The 11,976-nt window shown below is 37.4% G+C and overlaps 1 protein-coding gene across 1 annotated transcript; it reads right to left on the minus strand.

Annotated features, from left to right (window-relative positions):
* Nucleotides 1–263: 263 nt before the first annotated feature.
* On the minus strand, nucleotides 264–9,303 carry LOC121877837. Its single transcript, XM_042383725.1, has 5 exons — nucleotides 9,142–9,303; nucleotides 8,022–8,087; nucleotides 7,664–7,810; nucleotides 4,427–4,523; nucleotides 264–699 (listed from the first exon to the last, which is right to left on the minus strand). The coding sequence occupies exons 1-5, from the start codon at nucleotides 9,184–9,186 to the stop codon at nucleotides 566–568; spliced, it is 489 nt and encodes a 162-aa protein (XP_042239659.1). The 5' UTR covers nucleotides 9,187–9,303; the 3' UTR covers nucleotides 264–565.
* Between the last annotated feature and the right edge of the window lie 2,673 nt (nucleotides 9,304–11,976).

Genomic DNA, 11,976 nt, shown 5'->3' on the forward strand with positions numbered 1-11,976 from the left:
TTGTCTATTGTCTCTTTGTATGGGCATACAAACGTACGTATATGTAGATATCTTACACTTAGGAATGAGGTAGAATAGAAACTCACATTGCATTTTCTGTATATATATATATTGTTGTACAGTGCAGTCCTTATTTTCATGATCTCCTTAAATTACATCTAAAATTTGTATGTCTAATGGAAATGTTAAGATGTTTATATTTAAAATGATCACCATCTTGTAAGGATTCCAGCAATGTAAATTATATATTCTATGGGCTAAAAACATATATATCTTCAGAAAATAAACAAATTATACTTCACCCGTGTAAATGAGTAAATTCACCGCTTAAATCGGGCATCCCGGTTCTGGCAAGGTACCGCGTACGCGTAAACGAGAACCGCTTAAATCGAGGTTCAACTTTACTTATTTCCCCATGCATTCTGGATATCTGAGGTCTTATTGTACAGAAAAACTAGAATGCAGGGAACACGAAGCATCCATCTATATTGGACGTCATCCCTAAAGATGTTGGCCAATAAGTAAGTAGAACACAACCTCATAATTGGTGCTTACTCCAAAAGAGTTAGATGCTAATTGTTTTATAGAACACTAAGAAGCTCCTTACCCTGTGCCTTTTATTATCACTACGATAGTGAGAGCTATTCTCTAGATCTGTAGTAAGCTCATCTTTGCTGTCCATCTCCATGGGCTCAATGCCTGTAACAAAATCAACAAAATTAAAATACAATAGCTTTAGCAAGTAAAAATTTTAGTCAATGTAGAAAAATGGAAAACTAATTCTGAAATTTTCCAACAGAGAGAGTAGCCAAGTTGCTTTCACAAAACAAATCGTTCCCTCCCCATCACACCATCCACTCTACATGAGGGGAACATGGTGCAACATTTGCCTTCTGGAGGCAGGAGGTCTCATTAGAGCTGTGCCTGCTTAATCAGCATGCACTGTCAGTCATCTAATTTCTGAATAATCTGGCATTCTGAATTTAGTTCCAAGAAAGGAGACTATCCAGACCACCTGATCATAGAATCAACTGGATGTGAGGGAATGACCCATAATGCAAATTTATTCAGGGGGTCCCCGGGTTACAAACAGGTTCCATTCCTGGGGACGTTCGTAAGTCGGAAATGTACGTAAGTCAGAACACATGCTATGTGCATACTGTGCTTACAAAACAATGTTTAAAATCCCACGATATCATAGTCTAAATCCTTACATACATCTAAAATCCCTTATTTAAAGACAAAAGAAGAAATAAAATTACAAAATACAGTAAACGAAAGTAAAAACTAAGTCATCAGGTAAATAAAATACTGTAAATATAAAGTTTAACCTCGTTGGTATCAGTGGGCGTTTGTAAGTCGGACATTCATACATCAGGGACCCCCTGTAACTAAATTTATAACTAAGCCTGGAGAGAAAACCTTCAGGTAATCCCCACCTAAAACAAGTTCATACAACAGAAAATTTGAATTAACATGAGGAACCAATTAGGGAGACGGTTTACTTAGCACAAAAACATTCAAAGTTTAACACGAGCCACAATATGTCGGGCTTCATCACACCAACCGTTGGCTAGTTGCCTGGGTCACACACATACTGTAGTAACAGGCTATTCTCGGTTGTTTCTTGACTTTTTTATTAACCTTCATCAACATAAATGCTAGAGGACCAAAAAGTAACAAGAGACATGGATAATCTATTTCAGTAAAAATGAAAGTGATTGAATGTTTTGAAAAAGGGAATGCACTGTCAACATTATAGGTGCAATGGGCCTTCATTTGGCAACCATACTTACAATTTGTGCTAATGCACATTATTACAACAATTAACATCTCTTACTGTAACACATTCTATGGTAGGTTATTATTGTACAACAGTTCACAACTCTACTGTAACACATTCTATGGTAGATTATTATTGTACAACAGTTCACAGCTCTTACTGTAACACATTCTATGGTATATTGTTACTACACAACAGCTCAGAACTCTGATAATTTTCTGGCTTCTTAACTTGAGGCTGTGTGTGACCTCTAGGGTAAAAATAGTAATAAATATCTTTAATGCTTCATTTCTTGGTGAAGCATTAAATATTTTTAACACTGTATGTTTCACTAAATAAGTCTATAAAGATTTAATAAGTAAATATTAAATGGAGACAGTCAATCAGCTGATGCAAAAGCAGTTTCCCCTGACCTCAATTGATGGCAGCATGATTGGGTACATCGTGTGACAGCACAGACCACCATCTGTTGGACTGGTGTCCGAATCCGCTACAATTGCAACAAGGATGTCTATACCAGGTACTACATTCTCAGTTCGAGATATCCTTGGCACTTCACGCATGGAGTTTCTCAAAAGGAGTATAAATAGGCTGTTGGGTAATCCCGATGTAGCTAACCAAGTATTAGCAGGTCATAGACCTCAAACTTCTATGCAATAAGAGAAAGCTTGGAATCTTTTTCAACAATTTATCAAGTTAACAACTCCAGAATCATTATCGGAAACAGTTGTGTTAGAATTTTTAGAATTTGTTCCGAGTTAAAGGTCTTCAAGGATCGACAATTGCATCTTATAAATCAGCACTGGTTGACCCTCTGGCTTGGGGTTTTAATATTACTTTAAACCCAAGGATTTTTTTTAAATGCTAATATCGTCCTTTTTCATTCAGAGACCCCTCGGCCTAAGAGAATCCCACCTTGGTCTCTGGAAAAAGTTACTAAATTTCTTATGGGGCCTAATTACAACATAAATCTGAACAGAGATAAATTACTATAGAAAACAGCCTTCCTTCTAGCAATAGCAACAGGTATGAGAATTAGTGAACTGATTTCAATTTCCAATAATCCATCATTATTGGTATTTTCTGAGTAAGATGTTACCCCTTTTTCCTACGGAGATCCTAAGAAAAAATGAAAGGGAATATTTCCAAGCTCAACCTATTAGGATAAAATGCCTTATGGATGAGACAAGGGTTCCTCAAATATTGTGCCCTAATCAACGCCCCCTATGTTTTCTCATCCAGGGTTGGTAAGAAATTGTCTAGTCAAATGACAAAATCTTTATCTGAATTAGTGAATCAAGCAGACTCTGGCAAGAAATTTTTGGCACATAACACTAGGAAATATGCAGGGTCTGTGGCCTTTCTGCGGCATATGAGCCTCAGTTAGATCAAGGAAATGGGCTTTTGGAGATCTTCAAAAACTTTCAAGGACAGCTTCTTCATCACCATAATAAAGTGAATATCCTAATTGAGATATGTAAATTAACATTTTACCTTCCGGTAAATGTTCCTAATTTTGAAAATATTCTACACAGTTTATAATCATAATCTGGACCTAAGTTAGCGGAGCCTTGTATGCAAAGTCACCTCCTGCTCGGGTATTCAAAGCTAAGCATCCCATTCTGGGTTGAACAAAAAGCCGTTTTTTTCTAAAAACCAGTTTTTGTGATATGAGCCAGAATGCGACGTTGATAACCCACCCATATCCACCCCTCGAGAGTTGACTTTTATTTATTGCTCGCTCTAAAGCAAGAGATGGAGGTGGCAGTGCGTGCGATGGGGTGCGAAAGGCGGGGGTTTCGACAATTGCAATTAAATGCCAGGTAGCGACGTGTCCTCCTAATATTACTTATTAAGCAATTATTAGATGTTTTAATTGCCTGTATGTTGGCCTGGCGAGTTATTGCTAGGCATTAACATACCTAGGTAAGCGTTGCATTCTGGGTCATATCACAAAATCTGATTTTTAGAAAAAAAACAGCTTTTTCAAAGATGGGACTGTGAATCAGTGTATAGCTCTTTTACTACCCTTCTGAGGAAATGCTGAAAAAGGTTAGGCAGCAAGATTTTTGGCATCACCCTGTAGGTAGAAGGAAGCTACCAAACAGGGAGATACTACCGCCTGGGAAGATATTGAAAGCATAATGTGTTGTCTAATGGTGGACCCTGCTGCCACATGGCATCACAAAAATTGTGACCAAGTCCCAGGTTGCTGATCTGACTTTCACTTCATTTAAACACAATTGAAGGGTCTCAATTGTTTCTCTTATTTTGACAACACAACATACATACAATATATCATTTCTCACTCTTGATCTTTTTTATTATTTTTAGTTCTTTATTATTATTATTAGTTGTTTTATTATTATAATATTTTCGCTCCCCATGCCTGGGTGAGCTAATGCCTGTATAAAAAACCATCTCCCAGTGGCTCCAGCCGACTGGTCACTCCAACTCTCTTGACTCCAGAGGTCCCACCCCATACTGGTGTTTTTCATTGCCAAATTTGTGCAAATGTGGCAAGGAAATATCCATTTGGTATTAAATGGAAATTATTTGGTACTGTATTAACAAATTCAGTTAACATATATGATCATAAGAAGTGAACTTGGTGATGATTTTGTTGCACAATATTTGGCCTACCTTTCTTACATCGTGTAATATCCAGTGGTGGTGGCTGCCTTTTGGAGGGTGAAGGCAGCCGAGCAGATGCCGACGGAGACGTGGACAACTGAAGACCCTGCAGGAGAGACCCACCCACTCTTGTTAAACATTACTGTAGTACAGTTGAGTCTAGGTTTACGCGGTCAATTGAACCTGTCGAGGTCCGCGTAAACGAGAAACGTGTAAATGGAATAACAGAACATATGGGATTAATTGAAATACAGACTGGGCCAACCCCCAAACTCCACTTTTTCCTGACACAATACTGTACATTGTAGTCAAAATAACATCTTAATTTTATGATGGTATGCACACACAATTAATAAAAAAGAGAAATATCAATAATATTAGGTTTTTTAACACTTACGTTAGTAGAAGAGATGGCTGGGCACACGGGGATGAGGGGGGTTGGTTCCGAGGCAGAGGGCAGATTATTGGCCCTCACCTATATCACTTGTATCAATTGTATCACTATCCACCACAGAGGCTTGCAGGGCCTCCTTGTCAAACCCCTCAAAGTCCATATCCTCACTATCACTGACTTGGGCCGGCTGTGGTGGGTGGCGGGTGAAAAACTGGGTAATGTTTTGATGACTGGGCGACCTTGTGCGCACCCTGCCTGCGCTGCTTCCCGCGTAAATGACCAAATTTACCGCGTAATTAAAGCATTTCATTCTGGCAAGGCACCGCGTAAATGACCAAACGCGTTAACCAAAACCGCGTAAATCCAGACTCAACTGTATATCTTTTTAACTTTGGTGTCTTGTACACTGTATCTTTACAATAATTTGGGTATGCTGTGCATTCCTCTTTTCAATGATGTCTCACCACCTCAAAGAGTTCCTGGCTAACTTACAAAAAAGCCTTCAGGCTGCCCTATCCCAGCACATCTTCAGTCTTCCTATTCCCCTTATCCCTTCCCCTTAATATACTGTTTCACCTTTCTGAACTATGGTGTAGACATTCTCCATTTACCCAACACACCTGACATACCATCTTTACTCTTGGATCCTTCTCACAAGTCCATACCATCTCGGTCAACCCATTCCACGACTGCACAATTTACACCCTTTGCTTTCTCAACCATTCCAAATGCTTCAACATTTCTTACCCCTTCCATTCTGGTAACTTCATATAACTCATCTACTCTATGTGGCTTGAAGTGAAGAACGTTCTGCTCCGTCCCAAGACCAGGTTTACATTTTCTACTTTAATGATACTTCCCATTCACCTGCCTTCTATCCATTGTTCTCAGCCTAGTTTCACTTTCCATCACACTATTCTAAACAATCATCACTTCCAAACAGTTGAAATCTTTATCATTATCCAGTGACTCTCCCCTACACCTACAGTACAGTACAAGTACAGGTGCTCCTCTACTTAAGAATGTTCAACTTATAACTTTTAGAGATACAAACATCATCACTGAAGGGGGTTACCTGCCAGAACAGGTGTTTAATGTGGATGAGACTGGATTATTCTGAAGAAAATTCCAGATAAAACAAACATTACCTAAGAGGAGAAGAGTATCTACAGGAGTAAAGTTGGACTTACAAACAAGCCTCAAGAACGTAACTCGTTCGTAAGTAGAGGAGCAAATGTATTACACTTTTCAGCCTGTGTCAGTAGAGCACTGTACTGTAGTGTGACCCATTATTCATAGTTTACCCAACTAGCCACAGACTTATCTCAAGCATCCCCACCTGTACTAAAGATGTAATTCTCCCAATCTATGCAGCTTTAGTTGTGTAGCTAGCCCCCTCCCCCCCAAGGACCTTGCAACACCAGCCACAAATGCTTTATTATCTTTTTATCTGTTCAAATACTTAATTGAAACTGAAGAATGAGAGAACTGACTGATGTAATCATTTATGCTTTGTTTAATTATCGATTTCTATCAAGTTACAAAAGAAAAAAAATCTACTTAAATTTCATTTGGGTGAAGTCGTTCTATACTTTGGTAGCTACAGCATGTTAAATATAAGAGAAAACTATACTATTGGCACTGTACCATATATCTCTATCAGCCTCTGATGTACTATACTCATGATTATTATGATACAGAAGTCAATAACACACCTGGTTTATATGTTGGAGTAAGTAAGTTTGGAGTTGCTGACTGAAAACCTTCCATAGCCTCCTCTGACTCCACAAAACACACTCCATTACATTTCAGTCTGTCAGTCTTCAAGGCGAGAGGACTGGTTGGGAATTCCACTGAAAAATCAACACTGATATTGCAGCTTGTGTTACATGATATAACCTGGCCAGGTTGTACCACCAGTGTAGTAAAGATCCAGGATTATAAAGGAACTACTGATGGATAATTCATCATCATTTTTATGGATGGTTTCCACACTTGTTGGGTTAGCCGTGATTACCCGATGGGAGCTGTTGGGCAAAATCAAGACAATGTCCCCCCTACCCAACCCACTCACCACCACACATCCAGGGCACCAGCCCATAAAATATGGCAGAGACCAGGGGATGGGTACAGCTCTGGTGACCCATCAACAAAAAAGGTAGAAAAGTACACTTACTTTGAGGTGTGTATGTAGAAGGCTCCTGGATGATGATGATGATGGGAATTAGAATGGGGGTGGAGGAGAAGGAAGAAGAGAAGGCATTGGGGTAGAAGAGAAGTCACCCCATGCCGCCATTTCACCCATAAAATTTTAGTTCACTTGGTGTAATTCAAGGTTATTTTCTTTAAATCAACACAAACATATTTCAAAATGACCAATAATTTGACTGGAAACAGAAAAAAAGCATTTATGTTGAAGAGTCTCAAACAGGATGTTCCTTCCTCTGAACCGATAAACAAACTGACGCCAAGCTTGGTGTGTGGAGTGGCTGTTTGGCATGCAAAAAACTAGTTTCCTGTACTTCAATTATGTTACAATAATTGTTAAAGTGACTAAAATATTTAATATAACACTTTTAAAATTATTGAATAGCATAACCTTCTTGATATTTACTAAAATGGTAAAGAATTTAAGCCCTAAAACCGATGACTGTATTGGCGGACTAATACTACAGCTGGTGAGCAGCCAAATGCAGGCGAAAACATGTTGGGAAAAATTCGTAAGGAATTCATTAACCGAAATTTTTTCATTAACCGAAGTGAAGAATCTTATGGAAGGTAATTCGTTAACCGAGGCGTTCGTTAACCGAGGGATCACTGTACTGGTATATTAAATTAGAGTAGGTGATTACCTGCATAGTTGCTGTAGCCTCATCAGTTGACTGCTCATGAATGGAGGAGTTACACATGTCGAGTCTCTCTTGTGCTTCCTTGAGCTGTGCTTTTGTTTGACTTAACTCTATCTGCATCTTCTGTTGGGATCCTTCTAATTCTGACACCTATAAACAAATACACTGTCTTAAATTCAAATTAATACCTGTACAGTTGTACAGTACTGGTGTTTTCTAGGAATGCAATCCCTGGCATAAACAAGGGTAGCTAACTTGTATCTGCAAATAAGCTAAATCAGTTGAAACTGAAAATTCCAAGATAATTATGAGTGATGCTTCATAAAGAAAGGTCAAACACTTCTTAAGGGAAGTACCATACCTTCTTAACATGCTGCTGGTGTTGCTCTAATTTCTTGCATAGTCTTTGATTTTCTTGTTCCAATGCCTGTGGTGACAAATTTAGTTAATGTTATTACAATGTGATAAAATAACCCTAATTTTACTTTAACGTTCTCAGATATGCAAGAAACCTGCCAGTTGAAAGAACACTAATGACTACTACATGCAAAATATTACAAATCATTACATGGCTCACTTCAAAAAGACTTGGTAATGTAAATACTGTAGAGCAAATAATGATACTTTTAAGTTACATACCATATGCAGTAGTGAGTTCAGTGGCTGAAGGTTTAAATTAATATAAATTATTATTCATGCATCCAATTCATTAGGGGGAGATGGTTGTATGGACAAGGTACTTGTTGTGAATTAGGTTGATAAAATAAGGCCATAACCAGGTTTTGGTAAGGAAAGGTATCAAAGTAGTAGCTTGATCCCCTGACTCACCACCCATGCCTACCCCCTACACCCTTAGTGTTTATCTAACTGGCATGCAACTATCTGCCAACTACTGGCACTGTACTGTTCTTATATGGAAATTTAAGGGTGACTAAGAAATTCCCAGAGAAGTGTACAGTACACACATAAAAGGGCACATAACGTAATAAGTTTCTACCACCCAAAGAAGATTCAATTCCAAAACAAAGAATGCACAAAAACATCAAAACACTGAAGGTACTGTTCAGGTAAGTCACTGCTTTAGGCATGCACAAACAGTGACCATAATTCATATTCATTTGTTAAACTAAAGACAGATACAGTACAGTAATAGAAAACCTTAGGAAGGAAGGTAAAAAACTGGCCAACACCTACAGTAAGAGGGGAGGTTATTGGAGGGAGATGCTTCCCCCTACACAAAGAAATTTTTTCAGAATTTACTCTTATATGATGAATTTTGAAAATGTTCTTTATTCTAATAATTGTAGCATTGTATTAAAATTTTGCTGTCTTATTCCTAGGTAGTCATAGTAAACTTGCCCAAGATTTGCTAGGGTGTGTGTCCATGGGGGATGGATTCCAAAATAAGGTAGGCAAAACAAAAGGTTTGCAGTATTCATGCATTAACAAAGAGCACATATATTAAAGATCCTAATACTCACCTCTACCTTGGTTGCATGTTGTTTAATTGTATTTTCAAGTTTCATTACCTGTAGTTGCTGGAGTAAATGTAATTTTGGGCTTTCAATACCATCCACTGAGGATACAACGTTCACCCTGTAAATGTAATTTTGGTTATCAGTGAAATCTTCCTTATACAATTGACAGATATCAAAATTAATACACCTTGTACTGTATTACAGTACCATACAGTAAGGGTACTATATTTATGATGAGAAATTGGTAAAATGATCGTTTCGGTCATCCACCTATTTGGAAGTAAAGGGTAGTTCAAAACATGTCAAAAACCACAAGAAAAACTAAATTTCAACCTAACTTAAAATCTTAAAATTCGTTGGATGACCGAAACAATAATAATACTAGAAATTAAAAATAATTAATTACAGTATTACCCCGCCTAACGCGGTTTCACTTAACGCGTTTTATCATATACGCGGTGCCTCGCCAGAGCTGAACTTTCACTTAACACGGATTTTTTCCACATATACGCGGTGAGTGTCCGGCTCCAGACGCTATTTTTAGATTTGCCCCACCCTGCCTGACTGCCTGTTTTAGCTCATAAAATTCATACAAATTGCCCGGTCAGAATATAATTTACATTGCTGGAATTCTTATAATTTGGTGATCATTTTGAATATAAACATCATATATTTTGCATTAGACATACAAATTTTAGATAAAATTTTTTCTCAGAGTAACTATGTTATCTTTTGTGCAAAATATATGACATTTATATTCAAAATATTCCTGGTCTTACAAGGAATCCAGCAATGTCAATTATATTATCCTAACTTTAGTTTGAGGTATTATTTATTACTAAAAAGGTAAATATTCTGGTTTTCCCACACATCTGGTGGGACGGTTGGTGGGGGGGTGGGGAGGGACCGACCGACCATCTGTTACCCTGTGAAAATATTTTTTTTTTTTATTAACTGAAGATATTTGTTTTAGCTCATAAAATTCATACAAATTACCCGGTCAGAATATAATTTACATTGCTGGAATTCTTATAATTTGGTGATCATTTTGAATATAAACATCATATATTTTGCATTAAACATACAAATTTTAGATAAAATTTTTTCTCGAGTAACTATGTTATCTTTTGTGCAAAATATATGACATTTATATTCAAAATATTCCTGGTCTTACAAGGAATCCAGCAATGTCAATTGTATTATCCTAACTTTAGTTTGAGGTATTATTTATTAAAATTTAGTGGTTTTTCCCCAAAAATTTCTCAGAGAGGAAAAGAGCCGGCAGTGTAGTGTGAGAGGGGAGGAGTTGAGTCCATTATTTGAATGGACATTAACTTGGCGACTGTATTTCTCTATTTCTCTTAAGTATTAATTGTGTGCATGTACCATCATAAAATTAAGATGTTATTTTTACTACAACATAGGTATGTGCCTTCAAAAAGTGGAGTTTGGGGGTCGGGCCGGTTTCTATTGGAATTAATCCCATATGTTCTGTTGTTCACTTAACGCGGATTTCACTTAACACGGGACCCTCTGGGTTCTATTGACCGCGTTAAGTGGGGTACAACTGTAATAGCGAAATCTTGAGATCTTGGTTTATAACTGAGCCTGAATAGAGCACCTTATAAATATGCATGCCAGAGGCTTGGGGTCTAGGATCCAATGAAGCTGCAAATACAGAAGAAGTCCAAAAATCCGGACTGCTTGGGGATTGGGTCGGTCCGGATTTTCGGATTTTCCGGATTCTCAGGCAGTACTTTGAAAATTCAAATTCAAGGAGGAATAAAGCATGCTTCATTTATCAAAACGAGCAGTTTTAATGAAAAAGCAGTGAATTCTAGAATTTTATTCTTTGCCTTTTTTATATCATAAATTGTAGACTTTCCAATGTCGTATGTTTCCATTAGAACAGTATTGCTCACACCACGTTCTAGTTTCTTAATTATTTCAAGTTTGTCACTCAATTTCGATGTGTTCTTCTTTCTCTTCACACAACGAAGTTTATCTACTTTAGGAACCATTATTATGGGCTTGTACAGTACTGTACTCTGTAAATGGAAAGAGTAGGACTCAAAATATTGTTATATTACAATGGTATTCTATTCATACTGTGCTTGATATAATGCATTCACGGAAATGTAATATTTTTGCTGAACGTACGTATTACAGTGGTCCCTCGGTTAACGAACTCAATACGTTCCAGCAGGTTGTTCGTTAACCGAAACCATTGTTTCAATGGGTTTTTGGGTAAGTGGTTCCAGCTCACCGAAAATTTCCTAAATTCAACAAAAATGGTAGAAAAGTTCACTTACTTTGAGGTGTGTATGTAGAAGGCTCCTGGATGATGATGATGGGAATTAGAATGGGGGTGGAGGAGAAGGAAGAAGAGAAGGCATTGGGGTGGAAGAAGTCACCCCATGGCGCCATTTCACCCATAAAATTTTAGCTCTCTTGGTGTAATTCAAGATTATTTTCTTTAAATCAACACTGCACTACATTATATATTGTCAATATGTAAAATATATTTCAAAATGACCAATAATTTGCTTGGAAACACAGAAAAAAAAGCGTTTAGTTGAAGAGAGTCTCAAGCAAGATGTTACCTCCAGTGAAAACAGAGAGAGACTAACGCCTGTTTGCTGTGTTAAGAGGCTGGATGCCGCGCATTAAACTAGTCACTTTACCTTCAATTATGTTCAATAATTGTTAAAATGACTAAAAAATTGAATATTAAACTTTTAAAATTATTGAATAGTATAAACTTCTAGATATTTACTAAAATGGTAAGGAATTTAAGCCCTTGAACCGATTAATGTATTGGCGGACTGATACTAAAGC

Source organism: Homarus americanus, unplaced genomic scaffold (genome assembly GCF_018991925.1).
Source record: "Homarus americanus isolate GMGI-L3 unplaced genomic scaffold, GMGI_Hamer_2.0 scaffold24523, whole genome shotgun sequence".
Taxonomy (NCBI): domain Eukaryota; kingdom Metazoa; phylum Arthropoda; class Malacostraca; order Decapoda; family Nephropidae; genus Homarus; species Homarus americanus.

What these genes read in the sequence shown, in the direction of transcription:
- LOC121877837 (XM_042383725.1), bottom strand. Translation starts at nt 9,186, where the DNA reads ATGAAACTTGAAAATACAATTAAACAACATGCAACCAAGGTAGAG. An exon ending in AACATGCAACCAAGGTAGAG is followed by an intron (nt 8,088 to 9,141) that starts GTGAGTATTAGG and finishes TTGTCACCACAG; the next exon opens with GCATTGGAACAAGAAAATCA. An exon ending in TATTACACGATGTAAGAAAG is followed by an intron (nt 700 to 4,426) that starts GTAGGCCAAATA and finishes ATTTTGTTACAG; the next exon opens with GCATTGAGCCCATGGAGATG.